Source organism: Aquila chrysaetos, chromosome 18 (assembly GCF_900496995.4).
Source record: "Aquila chrysaetos chrysaetos chromosome 18, bAquChr1.4, whole genome shotgun sequence".
In the NCBI taxonomy this organism is placed as follows: domain Eukaryota; kingdom Metazoa; phylum Chordata; class Aves; order Accipitriformes; family Accipitridae; genus Aquila; species Aquila chrysaetos.
In genome coordinates this window covers 9,725,658-9,749,308 of record NC_044021.1, presented here as the reverse complement: position 1 = coordinate 9,749,308, position 23,651 = coordinate 9,725,658, and the positions used below count along the sequence as shown (strand labels likewise).

Sequence of the window (23,651 nt, the reverse complement as noted above, 5' to 3'; positions counted from 1 at the left end):
GTACTGCAATTAATTATCTTTGTACTTCAGGTGGCTAAATCTGGTCTAACTTCAAAGTGAGTAAAAGAAAAAGAATAAAAAAGCCCACAGTTTAAAATCATTGTATGCTTCTAAAATCTATAAGAATATTTATAAGTATATATATGTATGTATATATATAAAAAACATTGTTTTCTCTTCATGATGTTGATCTCTGATGAGGATAAAAGAGAAAAGGATAAATAAAACCTTTTAATGATGATGCTATGAGTATTAATAATAATTTCCACTTCCATAAGTGCCATTCAACAAAATATATCAAAGTATTTTATATTAAATGAACAGTACCTATGGTGAGGCAGGCAATGACATAATATCTGTTTTTCTGAGGAGAAAACTTCAGCAGAGTTGCTGAAACAGTGATACGAGGTCACAGAGCCAGCCAACAACAGTTAGATGCAGAACTCAATAGCCACTGCACAGGGACAAATTCAGCATAATGGCAAGGCTTATCTATTTGAAGAGATCAAGGACAGCACACATCAAGAGTGAAAGCCGTTGGAAAAAAGAGCCCTCCTGATCCCTTATTTTGAATATTAGCAAAATCTCAAGTTCTATCTTAAAACCTATCTCCAAATGGTCAACGAGGCCATGGTCAACATTTTACTCCAGATGAAGTCATAGGATAATTAGCAAAAAAAATCCAGTATTATTTTGTGTGCTGTGTGCTTCTCCAAAGTACAAAGTAATTCTTTGGACAAAAATTAATTTCAGCAAAAGATGTAGACAGTCAGCATTGAAGATTCCAGTTCCCCCCCCAATCTCCTTTTTTTTCATAAAGCTAACACAAAATTAGCTTTGCTACATTCAGATTTTTATCTGCTTTAACCAGATGTAAACACTTTGACTATCCATGCTGTTAAACTAACATTAGTTCAACTCATCCTTTTTGCACCTTCTGCTAGGCTTCTTTTTCATTAAAAAAAAAAAAAACCAAACCAAAAAAAAAAACCCAAACCAAACTAAACCCTCTTAAATAACTCCTATATTGCCTAACATCTCCATATTAATGTCACTTCACCTGATCAGCTTGCAGATTCAGCTATTAATCATACCCTTGATGAAGCAATACTGTATGCTTGGTTTGGGTCTTATGCTTTGGCTTCTCTAGGCACTACTTCTCTTTCACGGAGTTTTCATCTGAAGCCCCAGGCAGCCTTATCCTGGCTCTCACAGCCCCAGTCTTCGTGCTTAATCAGACAGGTACAATCAGCTTGTGGTTTATGTGGAACCTGAAGCCCATCTCAGGCCCCCCTCCAAATGGCATTACACTTACCAGGTTCTGTTGTGCCAGGAAAATAATTAAGCTGTTTTGATAACTATTCCAGCCACCGCCTTGTCTTTACCGTCATTACAGTGGTGGCCTTTCAAAGATGGTGTTTTGAAACAAGATTTGAAAGAACCATACAAGTAGGTAATGCAAATTTCAATAAATATAAAATCAGTGACAAATAAGAAAAAGCAAAAAATGATCCTATGTATTTCTTTCCTAACTACTGGTTTTCAGCATACTCTTCTTGAAACAATAGCTTCACTTAGGAAGGTACATTATCACAACACAGATTCAAGACCTGGTGCTTAATATGCCCCATCCTGATTTCAAACCTTATGCTTCGATATACCTGCCTTCAGGAATCTGCTTCTCAGAGAAGAGTTGGGCATGCACCTATGTGTCTTGGAGCAGGCGCGGGGCAGGGAATTGCACTCAGACTGAGGAAGGCACAAGATGGGCAACTCTACAATATACTTTCACTGAGTACCCTTTGGTTGCTATTACGATTTACACTTCCAATACAGTCTGCAGAATAGAGAAACAGCATAATACTTTAAATTAATTTCAGCCTATGTTCTTCTTTTTTGTTTGATTAACTTTATCAATAAATAAGCAGTAGCAAAGGACCTTAGTGATGCTTTAAATCATGCAATGACCTTACCTACCTTCCGCTACTGTTCATTTGAAAATTTAGTTTTAGATAAATATTTGAGGTATTTAAAGAGTCACCATTTAACAACCACATTCTGAAATGGGTATTGAGGAACGAACAGATTTTTTCTTGTGAGATGTGTACACATCCTGTGAGATGTGCAACAAAATAATTAGCTTATCAGTTTGCAAAGCAGGATCTTAGGAAAAAAGCATTTTTAAAATTGTGATTTGAAGCTTTGTTGTAGAGATTGTTGTGAATCAATAAGCATGGAACTCAAAATCATCACTTTTTAGGTTTGAAATGCATTCATGTAAAAGCAAATATGTTTTAAGGGTAGCAAATAACTTAAAATATTTTGAATATTTCTGGAAACAACATGTAGTTGAACAGCTTAGGAAAAATGCACATTTTGGAATCTGCTTCCTTTGACTCAGCAGGCCTACAGTCTGGATTTGTTTGTTTGGTATTGCAAATCTGGAAGCCTGTTTACATATTTTAGGCCAAAAAAGACTCTTTGATCATATTGCCTCACATCTCAACATCTTACTTTATTACTCTTGCATTATGCTGTATGACTTTCCGAAAAATATTGTCTTGATCTGTAGACATCCATCTACAAGTATACATACATATATGTATATATACACATAAAATTGTGGTTAAAAGTAGTAAAATACTCCTGTTACAGATGTATTCTTCAGATCATTGTGGATGGCCCACAACTGAAAACAGTATAACATCGGTCAGTTCAGTATAACTTCAGTCAATGCAGTACTTGTCCAAAGTTAGGGCAATGAGTAATTAGACAAGTTCAGGGACATCAGATTCATAAAAAAAACCAAAACGACTCCCCCACCCAGGTCCTGCTAACATCCCTATTCTAAACTGGCAGTTGTAGATGCTGGGGCCCGGGGAGTAGGGAGTGTAGAAGAAGCAAAAATTACAGTGGCCAGTCTTGCATGCTCTCTCAGACCAGCATCTCCTATTGCTTCTGAGATAAAGTACTTGGCTAGACAAACCATTGGTCTCGCCTCCTAGAGTATTTCTTATATGCTTATTAGTGTAGAGCTGAGCCCAGATCAGTTAGTTCTGTGGAGGGTAAGAGATAATCCATACATATGATGAACTCATGTTGCTTCCAGGGCCAGAGCTTTTATTCCTGCTTATCTGTGTGCACATCTTTTGGAACCACAGTGCATTTTGAGTACCTACGAAACAGCAAGACATATCACACACACAGACAGATTTCACTCAGAAGTTTCTGGTGAGAGAAAAAAATCTCTGAGAAAAATATCCTTTCTTATTGTGAAGCCTTTAAAATAATGATGGATGTACCACCTGTTTCAGGGATTGATTAAAGTGACAGTGCTTGATGTTATGATGTGATAATTTCTGACCTGTGGACATAATTGATGACTACAGTCACTTCCTGTAAACCTGTATCTCATGTTATGGAACAGCAAAATGACAGGGTATGACAAAGCGTAAAAAAAACCAGTTTGGCTCTTTTCATCAGGCTGGAAACCTGCAACCCAGCTGTTGATTTGGAGAATAGAGAGAGGCAAACAAACAAAGAAATTCTGTGGGCTCTGAAATCCAATTCTTTGTGCAGAAGTAAGAATGCAACCACTTTTCCAGATTTGATGACAACCTAACATATAGGACACAGGAGATGTAGAAGGTATGCAGGTGAAGGAGGTACTTAAGTAAACAGCTCTGGTTTCCAGGACTCCACCCAAGGTTTGGGGAGATGTACATGGAGGGAATGAATTTCCCTATGTTGTGTTTGTATCAGCAGAACCGAAAGACTACTAAGAATTCTGCTGCACCCTTCCTGAATGAAAACCAGATTTACCCTTACCTACTAAGTCAAAATCAGCACCTGCAGCTGATGTCAGCAGTGTTTTTCACAATATCATTCCCTAGAGAATTTGTAACAATAGGCAGCTGAACACAAGAACCAGATGCTGGAAAACAGAAGATAAGAAAAGTAAATGTCATTTGCTTGTTTAATATACAGTCACTTAGGTTACCATCACACACAGAGTTTGGTTGTTTAATTAAGAAGTTTGTGCTGATGTCAGAAATTCAAGTCAGGTAAATACATTGCCATTTAGCACATATATAAAACTTTTGATTAAACACACATAAATAGAAAATTAAAGCAATGCAGATACTGCCACGGCAATCCACGCCAAAGAACTACTGCAGTTATTAAGATATGTTTAGAGTTTTTAATTTGTTAAAATGCTAATGAAGGAGAATATTGGCTGAGCTGCTATTGGAGCTGTATCTTAGCTGCTGTAAATCTCACAAAGGTCTGAAATCATACAGTGGGGGCACTGGTTAATATCCTACCTGTCACTAGCACTCAATGTATTTTCTGTAAGATTTTAGGGTTGGCTGGGATGCTACAAGCTCTTATTTCAAGTACACTTCTTGCATTTTTAGTATGAATTAATTTATTTTGTTTGAGGTAATACTCATCCATCCTTCTTCACAAATACTGTGTTCTTTCCCACCTCTATATGCATAACCTTCTTTACTTGGAGTAAGCTTACAGTGATAATTACAGTCAAGTTTCCTGGGGTCAAATCAATTTGTGCTTTAATACATATTGGGCAGACTTGGAAAACTCAATCTGGTTTTGTGCCACAGCTTCCGAATAAATAGCATAGTACAATCACCATATATGAATAGAAATTTGATATAAATAGGCACATGGCTTTGTAAAAGTAACATACACATGAGCTTGTGTTTTTCTGTATTTTACATGTTTCTTCCCTCAGCTCAGGAGCTTTAGCTAGAAACTGTCATTAAAAGAAGTTTGAGGAATCCTAACAGTACAGAAATTTTCTTTTTTTCCTCTAACTTCAGAAAGGGTCACTTCGGACACATCTGCATAGCTTATGCTTCCCTGTTCCTTCCCATTGTTTACTGTTTATGCTTATTGCTTTCACATTTAAGAAGACATAAGCATATTTGAAAGAATCATACTAAATCTGACAGTTAATGACACTTTGCCAAGTTGATCTTTTATGCCATGTACAGTCTACTATGGTTTCCCTAAACATTTTCCAGAGCCAGTAGGTCTGGATATATTACAGCCAAAACTCAACATTTTCTAGCTGTCAAACTATTAATATAATGCTTCGTTATGTTAATTTTATGGAAAAGTTTTTCAATCTGAAGCTATACATGGCTTGAGTCTTTTGCCTTAAGCCATAAAGAAAGCAATGGTATGAAAGGTAAACGCAAGGAAAAGACTTTGTAAGTAGAGGTGAACTTGTGACTGGTGTGTGGAAAGCACGTTAACTGTACCAGGAGCTAAGAGGCTGAACATACAGAATTTTTGGCGGGAGAGGGAATGTTTTCCATCTGAAGCATAAATTGCACATGAAATATAAAAAGAACAGAGATGTGTTTGGACAGCTGCGTTACAGTTTAGCAAAACCTTAAATAGAAATACATTTGGACTGAAAAGACAATACCAATATAACTCTTGGTTCAGGTTTCATTTTCACAGGGGGGAAAAAACATCTTTGTCTTTTATAGCTTCCAATTTTCCCCTGCTGGCTTGTGATAGCCTGAAACCAAAATAACTAGCACCATTGACACTTTATGTTTTTATTGTTATGCCTCCAGCAACAGGAAGAAAAAAAAAAAATCAAGTGAACCCCAATGTCCTCCTTTAAGAAAGACCTTTGAATTACACACATTGAAACAGAACCCTATTCCAGACAAAATTAACAAAGAGCATGCAATAGGCTACAGCTTCAAACATCTAAAATGCATATACAGGCATACACAATCTTCCCATTAGCATTTTCAATGTTTTGTGTAAATATAAATACAATCGAACTTTAGTGGTGAAGGTGGAAAGAAATAACAGAGTAAATTGCTTAGAAATTGCTTCACGTAACTACAATGTGAAAGAGGAATTAAGCTCTTTAAAATACCATAGCAAATTTACAGAAATTATGAAAATACCTCCACAATTCTACAGGATTAATTAAAAGAATACTGTAAGGACATTAAAATTTTCTAATGTAATTTGTAGGACTTTTGCTCAAAGAACTTCTTACTTCTACTTATACACAACTGTAAATAGCAAGTAAGGATGAACAACCAAGTGCAGTATTGCGCAATATACAAGGCAATGTTGTTGACAGTGAACACAGGAGGAAAAGTAACATGCCATAGCTGTATCTAACCTGTGGGACCCAGAACTGCTTCCCCATGGCAAGAAAAGACCCAGTTTTGCATCTTCCTCCCATTCCTCCCTGTCTTGGTTTGAGGAGAGCAAATAAAACCAGCTGGGACAGAGCCTCTGCTCTCTCTAATGTGTGACCAGGATGTTAGAGAGTTTGGAGTTTCAGGGGTTTGGGCGTGGGACTGGGCATGCCCATGAATTCACTTGTCCTCCAGCTCAGATATCAAACACCTGCCTATCTATCTAGTAAGGTTATGATACATATGAAAAAAAAAAAAGATTTCTCACTTTAAAATTTACTCTGTATGTATGCACTTTGCCCCTCCCATGCACATCTGCGTTCTAGCTGTGATTGCAGCTCCATGCAATCCTGTATCCTTCACATACCCTTGAAGAGGTTCGCTTGTGTTCTGGTACTAGTTTCACCACAACAATGTGGAAATCAGCATAGTCTTCATCTCCCACTAAAATATGGAGATCTACCAATTTAGTGACACTAAAAAGAGTTCATTTGACAATAATCCCCCAACATATCTTCACTTAAAACATAAGGAAAGAATATTGTTCACACTTTCTAGAAGGCATTTACAGGCAAATAGGGTCTGAGACAGAAGATCATGGGATATCCTCTGCTAGAGACAACTGCGTGGATGGAGGCAGTGGAGGTAAGAAATCCATAGTAATAGCCCTTTTTCTATACCACAATACAGAGGCACACTGTAAACCATCCAAGTTGTAAGCATTAGTACAGTACCTACCACAATGTAAATATGGATCTACCCTCTCCTTTGTGTGTCTTCATCCTTCCTTTCCACTAACCCTCTCCACAAGAGAGATCATACCTCTTTTCTAAATTTAGGCAATGAAATAAATGTTTTCACTGTATTTATTCATAACAATCTTGCTAGTCATAAGTAGCTCATCTTGGTCTTTTTTCCCCTTTTCTTCTGCATCAATAGTTGCATAGTGTCCTGGTTTTGGCTGGGATAGAGTTAATTTTCTTTCTAGTAGCTGGTATAGTGCTGTGTTTTGGGTTCAGTATGAGAAGAATGCTGATAACACACTGATGTTTTCAGTTGTTGCTAAGCAGTGTTTAGACCAAGTCAAGGGTTTTTCAGCTTCTCTTGCCCAGCCAGCAAGAAGGCTGGAGGGGCACAAGAAGTTGGGAGGGGACACAGCCAGGGCAGCTGACCCAAACTGGCCAAAGGGGTATTCCATACCATGGGACGTCATGCCCAGTATATAAACTGGGGGGAATTCGCCAGCGGGAGGCAGATCGCTGCTCAGGAACTAACTGGGCATTGGTTGGTGAGAGGTGAGCAATTGCACTGTGCATCACATGTTTTGTATATTCCAATCCTTTCATTATTATTATTATTGTCATTTTATTATTATTATTATTATTTTCTTCCTTTCTGCCCTATTAAACTGTTCTTATCTCAACCCACAAGTTTTACTTTTTTTTTTTTTTTTTTCCGATTCTCTCCACCATCCCACTTGGTGGGGAGAGAGTGAGTGAATGGCTGAGTGGTGCTTAGTTGCTGGCTGGGGTTAAACCATGACATACAGAACTAAATTGCAAATAAAATGAAATCTAAATGAAGTCTGACAATTTCTTACTTCTAAATAGGGAAAATTCATTCATATCACTATATAACTTGTTAACTGTGTCCATTGATTCTCTCCTCTTCCATTGATTATATGTCTGCCTAACTTGAAAAGAGTTACTCTCTATTACAAAGATCTGAGAACCAGATCAGCTGCATAGTTTACAGGAAATTTAGTAAATTAAAATTGAATTAATAAGAAACAATGAAGTACTTTTAAACATGGCCCTTCTAAGGCAACATTTTTTTCTTTTTCCTCTATTTTTTGTTTTGCCATTCCATACCAATTCCCGAACTTGATAATTTATGAGATACCTTTTCCCTCCAAAGAACGCTGGTATCTTCTCTACTGTGTATAATAATAGCAGTTTTGAGAGAAGTTATGGATTAGCCTTGGACATAATAAGAATGCGTAGTCAAACAAAATACTTCCTGAAACAAGGCAGTTATAACACGGTGTTATAATCACCATTTACTGATAAATACTGAGTGCTACATGAGGGTGAGGCATAAGCCAAAGGAGCAAGGTACTTAATTTAGGGGAAATAGAACTATGCTACAGAAATCTAAGATAATCTGTTGTTTGCCTACTCATTTACTTATTGGAAATTACAGTAACAGGGACGCATGTAAATTAATGTCAAGATTTCTTTTGAGAACATCAAGATCTCAATTATCACATCACATAAAAATTCAGTTTGACAGAACTGGAAGACAGGCTAATCTAAGATGCACACTTTCCCTATGTAAATAAAGAAAAAAGATTGAGACAGCATTTATATATATGCACATATTTATAAGACATATATTGTTACATAAATAGCTTATTGTCACTCCCATAACCATTACCAATGTCTTTGTCTCTGATGATGCTCAGGAAAAGTTGTGTTGAGAACATCTTTAGCCAGCCACACAGAAGACTACAGAAAAAGAAGTGTGTGCAAAAAAATATTATGAAATCAAGATAGTGCAGTGCATCTTCTAAGTTATGTCTTCATTCCAACCTGTTTCAGAGGGGTTGATGCTGGATATTGAATGGAATAGGGATGGCATTTGTTATCGGTGTCGTCACTATATACTGAGTAATCTAATATATTAGATGGTTTGGGGGTTTTTTGTTTGTTTGCTTGCTTTCCTTTATCAAAGTATTTCATGGTTCTCCTCTGACCTGCTAGCTCTTCACAGAAATTGCAGAATGAAAAATTTATGATATGAGGAAGAACACATTTGACAAGTTCATTTTCCACCCATACAGAGTTTTTGCCTGTTAAGCTACCCTACCCCAAATAGAGAAAAAGGAACATGTACAGTAAAACAAACCAAAATATTTCAACAGGAATTACTTTCTGCTGATAGTAAATGGTGGACCTCCCAAGACCTGCTGAGTCTGTAAAATGTAGAGGGAAACCAAAGCAGTCAAAGATTACCTCAGATCAAATGTATGAATACTATTTTTCCAGTTTGAACATCTGAGCCTCCTTTACACATAAACAGTTTACTAATTAAAAAAAAAAATGCACAAAGTATTTTGTATGTAAAACTATTTACTAAAACTGGAAATAGGATTTAGAAAATTCCTCTGCTCTCATTCCTTGGTTTTAGTGAATAAAGGGCATGATATTTTGTAAACTTATTATAACACACCACATTTTTTCATGTGATTTTCTGTAGGCAATTTTCTGTAGGCTTTCTGTAGGAAAATTAAAATTTGAAAAGCTGAAATCATATTTTATATTATAAATTCAAAATATTTAAGTTTATAGAAGATTACTAGTCATAAAGAAACACAATATAGATTGGTCAAAATTAAATTGCAATATCTTTTTATAAATGTATATGTCCCTATACTTATCTTGCATAAACATCTACAATCTTATGTGGAGCTACTCTGTCTCATAAATTAAAAGCATGTTTTGCAATTATATAACTCTAATATAGTGAAAGAATGGTTTGATTGTTCTGTTTTACACAACTAGTATTTTATTTCTATAAGATGCTGAATAATGTTTTTGCTTTATTTAGTCTTAAATAAGAAAATGGTTCCTTTTTTTTTTCCCCAAACTATGATGTTGAAAAATTACTTCACAGATTAATGAAAATTCCTCAAACGCGAAGTGCAAAACAAAACATACGTAGGAATTAGAAATTGTTACGTGTGGAATAAGTGATAGTTTGCAACTGTACGTCAAGTGATCTTGCTTATAGTAAATTGGTAATAGGAGGTGGAACTCTTCATTGCTAGGAAATCACAATCTATTCCTAAATTTATCATGCTAGAAAATTCTGTTTATCATTTGGTAGAAACATGAGATAAGTAGGAAGCTTCAAATACCCATCACAGTTTGAGCTACCTGACATCATTGTCGATAGTTTGAACAGACAAATGAAATAAATTAACCTATTCTCTGAGGGTCTTTGTATAGTTGAGGAGTAGGGTAAGGGAATGGCAATGGAAAGATGTGATTTTTTTCCAGAACCACTTGTTAGCACAGAAAAGATCACTGCTCCGACTACTTGCTTATCGTCATCCCATTTCAAGAGGTTGTTGACCCTGGATTACCAGCAGAGTTGCTCACATGAATAATCAAAATGAGTTTGGCAAGCTAACTATTTAATCCAAGCCTGGATCTCTGCTACTTATCTGCATCTGTCTTCTTGTAGTATACAGGACCTCTTTTCAGCAGGTGACCAGCTCACCAAGTCTAGAAAGGGTTTGTAGGAATAAAAAATTTCAAATAGCAAAATTTGCAGTCTTAGTAAGTGAAGTGCTAACTCTAAGTCAGTTTATAGTCTCTGAAAGATTCTTTAGGTAGCAGAAATGCCCGGGAAAAACATTTAGAAGATTTTCAAATATGAACTACATTATTACCACACTTTCAAATAAAATTATATTAAAATGACATTCCATATATAACTTCCAATAAAATGCATTTTATGTACTTATTATTTCTAATAAGATTTCACATATACAATAGGTTCCTATTTAAACTAAGAAAAAGTTCAAACAAAAGTTTTTTGTTCTAAATCAAGACAAACAATACAAAAATCTCATTCTACCCCCTGCCCCCTTCTTTCTTTTATTTTCCAGTTCAGAACTGTGAGATATTTTGTTTCAGTAACGGCTGTCTGTTTTTAAAGTGGGAAACTTCTAGTGTCTCTGGACATATTACACTCCTCCCATGCATAGCAGTCCTGACAATTAAAGACCAGGGCTCCTGTAAATTAAGTTTCTTTCTTTGCAGTCTGCCAGGCAGGCTACTATGGAGATAATACCTGTGGGCCAGGGTCTAGTTTAATTCATATAACGATAAGCAAGTTAAATAAATTTGTATCAATAACAATGTGTGTTGGAGTATATACATGTGCAGGAAAAAAACCAAAAGCTCCAGGGAGACCGATGGAAATTATTTCAAAAATACAAAAAGTAACTTTGTAAATACAGGACAGAATGTGCAGCTACTCCACGTCTGAGAACTTACATGTCTAATGTAAGCACTTACATGACTAATGTTAGTACTATAAACAGTTTAACAAACTACTGATTAGTCAGTGGTGACTTACCATGTGAGAATTGAGAAGTACTTCCTTATATTCAGTGTTGAGAAAGGACACTAGCTTCAGGGAGGCTCTAACCTCCCTAACTCCTTACGTTAAGTGATTTCCCTTCTCCTGACCTATGGGATTGATCCCTCACCATGATCCGAGACAGGGCTCTTGCTCTGGCTGCTCCCACAGCTGGCTGGCTGAGGATGTTAAGGAGGCATGTTAACGACACAGGGCATCATAACAGGTACTTGGATGTTTTCAAGACTCAAAAGGAAGCTGGCTTGTCTTCATGAGAAAACTAGGTTCAGGTGCTAGTCATCAGTCCTGAGGTCTGATTCTTATTTGGCATATTTTAAAAAGCTTCTACCTTTAAGAAAAAAGAAGCTATATTTATGCCACAAGGTGAGGAATATCTCAACAAGAATGAATGTGCACTGCTTCTTAGGGACAGGAAACTGTCCTATGTGGCACAAGACAGAATCATCTGACTGAAAGAAATACACTCTATTTTGTACTTGTCATATAAATAAGTCTACTTTTTTTTTTCCTGAAAATAAGAATCAAATATGAAAATAAGATCAAATATGAAAATAAGAGTCAAATACTTTTAATGAACTTTGTATATTGACTACATAATGCTCCACATTCTGTGTCAAGATACCCATACAATGTTTATTTTCTCTGTATTATCTGTAGAGTTGGCAAGTTGACAGGGACTTTTTTCTGAGTGTTTTGTGAATGTTGTATATAATTCTTTCAACCTATTGTATGCGATCCTTAAGAATTTTCACAGATATTTATTACAGATATACACCGAATATATTAAGTGCTAAAACTGTTTGGATAGTCATCTCATCCAGTCTTACCTTTAAGAGACCATAACAATAATCAGATCATATTTGGTGACTAGTGTTAGGCTACAGTGTTAGACTAGAGGAAAAAATCAAAGTGAAGAAATTTAACAAAGTCTGCCACAATCACCCTTCATACAGGTGGAGTAATAAAAAGATGCAATGGCTCAGCTATGAAACATGGAGATAAACACTGGCAGGAATACAGAAACAAGGAAAGAAGTGGCATAAAATAACTTATCTGGCTCTAGTGACTATCTAGATTAATACCTTTACTGATACTGAACAATATTTTCTCAGGTGGACAATATACTATATTTTTCTACTCAGAGAAATCAAAAATATGCTGGGATAAGATTCTTTCTGTTTACATTTGAAAAACACTCAGGTCACTGATCTGTGGTCAGATGTGACTGTAAGCATATATCTGAGGAAAATATACTACAGATGCTCATAAAAAGCAACTGTGGGTCCCCGTAAATGAAATTAGTGGAATAGACTTCCAAAAAAGAGTATTATGTGAGAATTTCTAGTGCCTGGCTCAGCTTCAATGGCTTGCTTTGGCTTTGGTTTTAGGCACTTTTTCATAATGGTGCTATATGGCAAACTAATCAGTGCCTGTAAGTTCACAGGGATAGAGTTTTGAACTCTTATGAAGAGGTGTAGGAGGAAAAGGACTGCTCAACCTGACTTGATGCTTTGAAAATTTACCTCCTAGTGTTCTTGAAAATTATTTCTCCTTCATGGAGAGGACTAGAAGGAAGGAAGTAATTAACTGAGGTAAGATGTTCCTAAAGAGGAAAAAAAAAAAAAAAAAAAAAAAAAATGAATAGAAAACTAGAAACACAAGTTGCTTAAATCAGAACACTTATAGGTGATTTTGGGAAGTTCAGAAGCTATAACCCTTAAAACCCATTTCTTCTATGTTGTTACAAGGTAACTGGTTGCCTTATCAGCAATCAATAAATGGGAGGACAAGTGTTATTTTGCAAATGGAAACTTGGGAGGTTTTCACCCCTCCATCTTCAAAAAAGCAGACTTCTGGTAGTTTCCGGACAGACTACTCAAAGAAATATCATTTTTTTGTTTTAAGTTGGTCATTTTAAATGCTACTCCAATACCTTCTACATCCCCCTGTGTCCTTTTGAGTTTGTTTAGAGCTATTTTTTGTGTATGACTGAGTCTCAAATTTGCAATTTTTCCAACAGTGAAACAGAAGATAACCACTACTGACCCCAATTATAGTCAAGATTGTACAGACTTATTCATATATGCTGAATGATTTGGTCTGTATTAACAATACATATATTTATAGAATTCTTCTTTTCTACCTCCCTGAAGCTACACACTGACCAAGATAAAGGAGATGGAAATTTAAAATACATATTAACAGGAGATGGGGCTGGCAGTCTGTTCATTATAGATGAAAATACAGGAGATATTCATGCTGCAAAGAAATTGGACAGAGAAGAAAAATCCCTGTATGTGCTACGTGCCAAGGCTATAGACAGAAAAACGGGAAGACAAGTGGAGCCAGAGTCTGAATTTATCATTAAAATCCACGATATCAATGACAATGAACCAAAATTCACCAAGGACATGTACACCGCCAGTATTCCGGAGATGTCTGGAGTTGGTAGGTAAAAACTTATCCTTATGTAAAATACAAATGGGTTTGAGTTGATTTGGAACTTACAAGTAATTTATTGTTTGAGGCACTTAATACTAGCTTCTGTGAATATCCATGGAGCAATTTTTGTTGCCAGTAATGTATCATAAATGATTGGTTTCTGCTTTTATTTTTTTTGTTTCATCTTCATCCACTTTTTAATCCTTTTTCCACACTATAAGCTACTCTTTACTCTTTTAAGCCCACCGGAACCATCAAGGAATGTAGCATATATGGTTGTCTTATCAGTTACTACATAGTTCTGCCACAGCTGAGAATATCACTTGCATAAAATATATCCTCCTTGTATTTGTAAAGTCTAATTTACCAAACATTTCTGTACCTTTAGACACAAACAACTTTAAGCACGTAAGTATATAAATCAATTAATGTGTCAAAATGCTGCAAAATGTGTTCCTACAAATACCTAAAAATTTGTTTGGGTTTGGTTGCTTGTTTGTTTGTTTCTGGGTTTGTTTCTTTCTTTATTGTTAATTATTTTTTCTCTTTGGTATCAATATTAGTAGTTGGTGGTGGTGTTTTTTTTTTAATATGGACTTGTCTGTTTTGTTTTTTTTTTAATGAAGCCCTTCCCCAAAAAAATAAATCTTTTTGTTTAAAAAATATTTTTCTTCATGGATAAAAACTTACAGATATTCACAACTGTTGCACTGAAAAGTAAAAATGTGGAGTGACAGTAGAAGACAGGTGAGAAATATAGCATCAAAGGAAAATAATTCTCTAAGTTTTGTTCAAATAATATAAAGTGATAGATAATATTCACCAGCACACATTCATCAGAACTTATCATGATTACCTAAGTGCTCCACGCTTTTACAGCAGAGACAGTCTCTCTGATAAGATGAGTAAGCATAAAATATATAGGCTATGGGAAACAACTGACAGATAAATTCTCAAGAGTTATTTCCTTATCACAAATTACTGTAATGGTTTGCAAAATCAGCCCTGGACAATGGCATTGCTAAGAGAGACAATAAAATACCAATCAATCAACATTTGTGACTAATAAGTATCTTTGCAAAATAATTTACAGACGCTAATAATTATCTCTGAGAGCAGTAGCAGAAGTATAATGGAACAGAACTCTATTTTATAACTCTCTTATAATCATGAGAAGGGAATACCTACACTACTATGTATAATGCGAAGAGCCCAAGAATAGTCCATCTTCTTTTAAAGACACGTGGAAAATAGAGAAATCCTTTCCATTCAGAATTTACTTTGCTTATAATCTGTGAAGGAAAAATGTTGGCAGTGCACCTGTCATATTTAATTTGAAACATATTTGTAAGGAAGGAACTCTATAGGAATAGATAGGATTAAAAGCACGATGTCCATGTTTAACCTTATCACTTAGTCCAACTTCATTAGAGTCAATGGAGAAGCATGAATAAAAGAGAACAGAATAAGATCCAGTGCTTTGGCACTGCCTGTGAAATTTTAAGTCTATGAAATGTCTATATTTGATGAGGATGATGATAGTATCAGTACCATTATGTACTTTTAGCTGAGAAACTGTCCATGAAAGACCCAAGTAAAGGTGAGTTTTACTGTGAAGAAAGAATTAGAGGAAAAGGATTTAAACAGTAGAAAAAGCCCCTTAGCTTCCAATATCAAGGCAAAAAGGGATCTGAGTTACTCTTTGCTCTGTTTAGTTGACATCTGCATTTGGGGATATAAAAACTACACTAAAATGGCAATTTTTAGCATTTGAATTTGAATGAGTAAAAGTAGTTTTGCAATTTCTTAAAGTAGCAGAGAATAAGATCCCAAATCCAGATCAGTCCATTCAAGAAGCAGAAATTCTATATTTCTGAAGTCAGTCATAAGAATGCTAATTCAACAGTCAGGATGTACACGTAGGTAAATAAGGAATACACAAATATATTCTTTCTTGGATTCCCTTTGTCCCATTCCTCCAGATAAGGAAGCAGATACCATAACTTGAGATAATAACTTTGGAGTAAAAAAGTGAGATTCTTGCCATAAGTGGAATACAATTTACAGGTGAGCAAGTAGTAGTCTTGTAAACCTTTCCATAAAACACACAAGAGGACACAAAAAATACAGAATTAAGATAGTGTAGTTCTTGAAATAACTAGACAAAAGCAAGCTATGTGAATGTAAGCTGGCAAATATGCACATACAAATATGCACATACAACGAAATGCACAGAAAAGAAGAAAAAAGAGAGTGACAAAAATTAAACTCAAAAGTGATAGAGTGTGGCAATGGCCTGTGGAAGTAGCTCCTGGTTCATATTTTCCACAGTGGCTAGGATATCCATTAAAAAACCTCCACTGCATTATGAAAATGGCATTTAAGCAGTTGTAATTATTCTTCATTCAGTAGGTATGATTTAATGAACAACTACTAGCTTTTCTTTTGTCTGAATATGCTGTCCAATTTTTTCCTGAACACAGTGTTTATTGCAGAACATCACAAATTTACAGAATTGTCAATTATGCAAGTAGGTTCATTACACCTCAACACTTAATCTCTTCAGTGGTTTTGGCATATAATGCTGTTTGCTGATTAGATAGGTGTCAAACAGATGTTCAAAAGCTAAATTTGGTAAGGAAGTAAGGCCAAACCTTTTAGTTGGTTCTGGACTGTAGAATTTAAAATGTAATTTGAGTTTGGACGGTTGTGTAAAACAAGTCATGAAGGAAGAACAAACTGAGAAATTACTGAGTGAGCAATGCATATTAGAGTTATCGCTGCTGTGAAAGTAAGTGCATCTGGAAGAAAAGGACAGGAAATATACTGAAAATTAAAAGAAAGAGAAAAAAGACTGTGATCACAAAAGTGCATTCCAGAAAACCAGAAGACTTCAGAATAAAAAATTAAGTGCCCCTTAATTCTATTTGTTCCTCTATAACAAATGGAAGAAAATAAGAATAATAAAATAAAAACAAGAATCCCTGGAATAGGGTGATCATCTTTACTAAGATGACATCAAATGAAAAAGTCAGTGTAGCCCTGCATTACCTGCATAAATACTTAAGATGATGAATGTTATTTGTTATAACTATATATACACAGATTCTTGCATAGCTAACCAAATAACTTTTCTGACTGGAAACAACTATACAATTACACTATACGCATTTTAGGAAATAGATATAATGAGCAGGTCAAAAATTTGTGGGAAAACCTCAGTTTCTTCCCATGCTTCACTTCCTCCCAATTTTGTGTCTTAAAATACAATTTTTTTCTTAACTATTATATTTATTATGTTTGCCAAGATCAACAAATATGACAGCAGATATTTATGAAAGCTCAGGAAAATGTCACTAAGATTGAGAAATTGAAGAGGAATCATCACTAGCAATGTTTCCAGCTGCGTGTGTATCTGTTATTCAAATGACATATCGTACTACGTATTTCGCGCTGTGTTACTGACTGTTTCTTGGAATAACTAGATCTAGAGCACACAAGGGAAAATGATAAGTCAACACCTCTGACAGAATGTGTGATTTTCAGTACCAATAGGCAAACTTCACTCATGTTTGACTAGTTTGATAGTAAGAACAGTGAAAGCATAACATGGATTTTCAGCACAACCTAGCCAGGCCCGGGGGAAATACGAATGTTTATTTGTGCACTAGTTTGTGCTAATCCTATGTTGTAATATCTACACTGCAGCCATCAAGCTATACATAAATTAACCTTGCTATGCCTAAATGGGATCCAGTCATATCTCAAACAGCATTATGGGTATACCTAAAATGCTATGTAGCAAAGTTAGTACTGGAAGCAATCAAAACCACTGAAGTGAGCTGACTGCAGTGTCATTTCAGATAGCTTTTATGGAAATGATCACGCTAAATGCTCACAGTGATATTAACTTAAAAAATTAAATGAGAAAGTTAGTGTAAAAGATTCTAAAACTCAATAACATGGAATTTCTCATTAAAATCAGCTACTATACTGAAGAACTGGAGGATAATAACTCCTGTAGCTATATTTTTAAAGAGTGCTAGAGTTGCCTGGAAGAATCCTGAGATTTATGTCAGACTAGGTAGATTGATTCAATAAAAAATAATTCCAAAAAATGAGAAAAAGATGCTAGACAAACCCAAAAAGGTTAATCAAAACGTAATATTGAAAGTAAAGGAACAAAAGATATTCAACATTTTAAATTGATGGAAAGCCAAAGCTGTAAGATACAATCTTGGTCATAATGAAGAACAGGTGGATTTAAAGCATGACCTATTCTGATTTGGCTATATTTTAGAAATACTGTAAGAGGAAAATTCAGAGAAGCTAAATACATATTATGCATCTTGAGAATAATCTTTTCATTTCCTCTTCATGTAGAAGGAAAAGTACAGCCCTGATCATATTTAAAATCTACTCATTTCATCTTCAAGGCTTACACAAGTAGAAGCCATGATCCAAGTATGTTTCCAAGTGAAAGATGATTGCTAAAAACACAAAATAAAATGAAATCAAAACTAACCCTACACCTCATTGTGAAAACCACTTTTTCTCAGGATATAAATAAAGTTATTAAGAAATTTTTTAAAAGGGAAGTTAGCAATGAGATGTCCCGTGGAGTTCAATCCCTTTTGACACCTGGGTCAATATTATTACATCCTCCTGTACCTGCCTTGCTAATTTTAATGAGTAAGGCTTACCATTTGTTCTCATTAAATATCTTCAGCATGCAGCTGATGAGTATTTCACAACATATTTTTAATCTTTGAATTGATCCTATTAAGAGAAGGGATAATGCCCAATTTAACTTAGCACTTATTTCTTCATACTTAACTGCTACTTTCTAGATTTTATGGATCTAACCAAAGGCACCTCCTGGTTCAGAATTTCTACATGAAAAGATTTGTATAAGTATAAAGGACCATACTTTAAATGGCTAAATTTAAAATCTATAATTTTTCCATTAAATTACTTTTATTGCAAATACAGTCAAAAGAGTTTTTCTTTAGCTGAACAGTGAAGCTTGATAAAAGGACATTATATATGATCTGTAGATACGGCCATTTGCAACTCAGGCATACAGGATTACAGCATGCCTAAACATGTATTGTATTTATCAGCTACTCTAAGTAAAAGATATATATATAAAATACATACACACAAAGAGAAAGAGAGAAAAAGAGAGATGAAATTGCAGTAAAACACACAGGGTAATATGCATTAATACTACCATTTTTATTACCGTGCTATTGTCTGTGAGTGCAGTTGTATATACTGCAACATAGTTACACAATGATTGTGTTAGACTTTCCTAATAGTGTTCACTATTTCTATAGTATCTTTTGGGAATCTATAAGCATCACAACTACTACTGGATTTAAGTAAGACTGAATTTCAATATTTAGTTTTAGCTACATCACGTTTTCAGCATCACATAAATATAAACACATATTTCTCAAGAACAGTTTGTTATTTTGTACAGGAAGCTCTTACAAGAACAAATAGGCCTTATGGTAAAAAAAAAAAAAAAAAAAAGAAACTGAACCAAATACAGTAATCATCACATTTTCTATTTTTGAATTTGCTTATGTCAATAAGCGTTAATCTACAGATGTGTGTAAACGACTAAATGGAGGCAGCTCTCATCTTTCACATTTCAGCAGGAAATAATTTTATTTTCTCCACTGCATATTTTCCCTGGTTTCAGATGTTTATTAAAAAAAGCTATGAATGACTGTCTTGACTTTGCCACAAGCTTATGAAAACTACTTTGCCAACTTGCAAAATTTCAGAATGCTAATTGCATATACTTCATATACTCTATTTTAAAATTAATTATTGAGTTAGCTTTAAGAGAAAGACATATTTCAAATAAATATTTTATCTGCAAGTTCATATTTTACATTCTGCAGTTAAAATATAGTATTAGAATTCCTTTTAGTCAAACTAAGCATGATGGCAGAAATCCTGTAGCTAGAATACTCCTTACATTTCTGTTTGCATTTGCCACTATAACTAAAGAATTTCAAAACCTCTATAAACTGCATAGGGTTTTCTTTTCTAAATGCAGTATTTTTATCTTTTTAAATTTATCTTCTTTATTATTTTTATACAATTCTTTATAATGAAAAAAATCCCTTTCAACAAAATAAAATGAAAATATAAAATAAGAGTTCAATGCCTCATAATACTTTTTTAAAATAAACCATCAAGGTGAAAAAGGCAAACCCTCTTTTTGTTAAACAGTTAAAAATAGAAATCTAGTTTTCCAAGAAATTTGGGGTATTTGGGGGTTTTGTCAGTTTTGAACATGCATTCTGTTAGATATGTGCATAACATTTTTATTTACAATAGGCTTGCACTACATTTTTATTAGGAAACTATATAGAATGCTTTATAAATATTTTGTATTTGGCATGAGGCAGAACTTTTTCAGAAGAGTATCAGTGGGTGCTTTAAAACTTTGTATTTACAGCTAAAAAAGAAAAACACTGGAACGCCAAAGGAATCTTATTTAGATCATGATTATTTTTTTTTCCTTAAATTATTCTATTATTTGTATAGTTTCTGGACAGCATTTTCCTATCAAAAAGGAGGTCTCCTCTGCAAGGAACTTACTTACTACAGCTCTGATACTATAAACAGGTTATTTTGAATTTGTACAGCTCCATTGATTTCAAGCTGGATGTAAATGTTAGGATCTCTCTGCATGGACTTTATTTCACTATTATTGTATATAATTTCTGTAAAATTTAAATGTCCATTTACAACTACTATTTTTTTCCTGAGGTTTCTCCTATGTTTATTTGATAAACAAAATTGTATGTAGTGTAGACATTTTGGCTCTTCAAGAAACAGAATGAAACCATCCTCAGAGGAAAATCTCTGAGTTCACAACACTCCCAAATAATTATGTAATCTCAAGAAACAAATAAACATACACTCTGATCAAAATGAAAAGCAATAGTTTCCTTTTAGGATCCAAACAAGCGATGTAACTAATTTTTAACAATAACATTTTGGGATGATTATCATTGTACAGATCTATTCAACATCCAAACATAACATATGAAATTAAAAGTAAACATTGAATTTATATATTATTTTTTCTCCTTCAGAGCTTGGTTAATTTTATTTTTACATAAATAATTTTATCCATTAGTGCTACTGAATTATTCTTTGTTATTGACTGAAGAAAAGATAAACACTTAAAAAAAAATACAAGCAATCACATAAAAAATAATATGTATATATAGTGTGTGTATATATATAAAGGTAAAGAGGGAACAAATAAATAAATCATGTTTATAAAATTTGGGAAATTCCTCATAAGTCACCAGAAATACCATAGTTCCTTTAAAGTTTATGCAGAATGTATTAATGTCACACTTGAAAAAACTGAGAGACACTGTGCATTCAGAAAAATGAGGGACAAAAATCAGCCTTAACAAGATCAAAGCAGTGCTTCTGAAGAATTCAAATCATTCACAAATTTAAGATTTACAGAACATTTTAACATTACAGATAAGGAGTTCTCAAGCTACAGCCAAAAGGAGTGGCATCTTTTTCTTCTTTTGGTCTCTTGGCTCCTGGTTGTGCTGTCTTATGCCTTACCCACTTTCCCTCTAAACCCAAAAGAAGAAGGTTTAAGGAGCTAAATCATCAGAAAAATGGATCGTTCAAGGTCAATATTCTTTTTCTGCTACTTTTGTTCTCTGGGTCAGATCACATGAAGTTAGATGCCAGAGCCGGTGCTGGGGAAGTGACAGGAGCATGCAAAGTATAGCAGGTAAAAGCAAGAGAGACTCTTTCATCCAGCAGTATCTAACCTCAGCTAAAAAATCACTTGACATATTCATTTTTCTTCAGCTACAAAATCCTCATATCTTCTAAACAGGACTCCTCACTTTCTTTCTCGTCTTTTTTTTTCTTGGGGGGGGGGAAGTTTGGTTTCTTATTAAGACACCACAAGTCTGCAGCAGCACAATGGGAAAACCAGACCCATCTATTCACCCCTGAGAGTAACTCTTGGTGCTAGAAGAAATCGGGGTTTTGTAGAAGTGCTGTCAGCAAGTAAAGGTAGCTAGCGCTTGCTGTAAGCACAGGAAGGTATAAATATTTCTGTCCTGTGGGAACGAAGCCACTGTCAATTCATTGTTAGAAGTTTGTGACCTCCTCTGAGCTCTTATAAACCTCCACCTGCTGACTCTTCATGACATGCTGGTCTAAACTGTTTCTCGTAGGAAGAAATAAGATGACAGCAGTTCAAATGCAGCAATTAGTAAGCGGGATGGGTAACTTTTAGAGCACCATATGGGACTTTAAGATTTGTAAACTGGTTGGCCTAAACTTTGGAGACGCAGTTTTAAGGTGACCACAAGCTCATTTAACCTCTGTATGTCTCAATTTCCCACCAGTTAGCGGAAGACTAGAACAGCTCTACTCCATAGATATGTTGAAATGTGTTCAGCTACTGCAGCAACGGACATCACAGCACCCTTGGAGTGACAGTCTTCTTGCCAAGTGGAATTTTCAGGCCTGGCCTATGTTAAATGTGGCTCCCCTTTATATCTCTCTGAAAAGATTCAGTGCAATACTGTTTGCATGGCTCCTTTATTGCAACAAATTTATTATTTCCCATTATCTGTACATTGAAAAGAGACCAAACCAAAACATAAAAACCTAGATGCCTGGACCTCTCTAGGTTAGAGCTTGAAATTAGCATTAAAAGTTCCTGTATCATACTTACACTGAAAATTGTTTGATGTATCCATTTTCCTTCCTTTTATTTCAGTAGATTTTCAGCTATAACACTATAATCTCTGAACAAAAGCATAATGGGCCTGAATTCTTTACATCAGCACTTTTGCTCACACTGCAGTGCAGTACAATGGGATACGTTCTGCATTGTTAGAGATGCTGTCCTTCCAATAGGATGTTAAACCAAGGTCCTTTCATCTTTCATGGCTTCACATCTAAAAAGTAAAAATGTCATTGACATTCCAAAAATATTAAGGAACAGCCATGTTGCTTCAGCAAGTATATATACCTCTTGATGTGAACATACAGCCTTTATACACCCTTTGATATAAACATGTGTTACAATTCGCAGCCATGTACAACCTATTTTCAGAGCCACAGCAAATACTGAGTTCCTACGCACGATGCCAGTTTACAGGCAACTAATTTATTCCCTTATGAGCTCTTTCAGCTACCAGCCACTAAATAATTTTGCTTCTTTTAAGACAGGCTACAGTATAACAGGTACGGCAAGCCCCTTCTCACATTTATGTGACCGTACTGGAGCCTGCGGCAATTGGACTGCTGGTACTAAGGACTGGAATAGCTGGGACTAATTAACATTACTAATATTAGGAACACCTGTGTCTTTATCAGAAGGAACATGTCAAATAGAAGCATACATGTGTTATATCCTTTATTAAAAATAAAACATGGCAGATATTAGAACAAACAAGTTAGTAGTGGGGAGGAGGTAATCTGTTGTCTAAGGGCAGACCTTGCTCTTGAAGTGCTAACATTAATGTCTCTAGTTTATACCATGCTAATGCACAGGGTTCTTTCCTGACACCATGTAGTTAAGTTACTTGTGTAGTTTGTGTAGTCTGACAAAAAAATCATTTTCTTCACTTACTTAAATGATTTTTGAGAATGAGATTTCTCAAATGTGGGATCTGTAGTAGGCTGGGAAGACTGGACACACAGATTAAGTCAGGATTTGTAATTAACTAGATATAAGTTAAATCTGTTTGAGAACTGGTTATATGTAGCCATAAAAGAAATTTACAAATTATATTGAGAAGTATTATTTCATTT

At 34.9% G+C, this 23,651-nt stretch overlaps 1 protein-coding gene across 2 annotated transcripts in view; it reads left to right on the top strand.

The window, feature by feature from the left end:
• Positions 1–23,651, top strand: part of CDH9 (cadherin 9) — a 100,571-nt gene that overhangs the window by 41,303 nt on the left and 35,617 nt on the right. Inside the window, exon 3 of one of the 2 annotated variants that reach the window (XM_030042063.1) lies at positions 13,526–13,820. In XM_030042063.1, the coding sequence (XP_029897923.1) occupies positions 13,526–13,820 (295 nt within the window). Of the gene's footprint in view, positions 1–13,499; positions 13,821–23,651 lie in introns of both variants that reach the window. The other variant, XM_030042064.1, reaches the window with a different exon arrangement.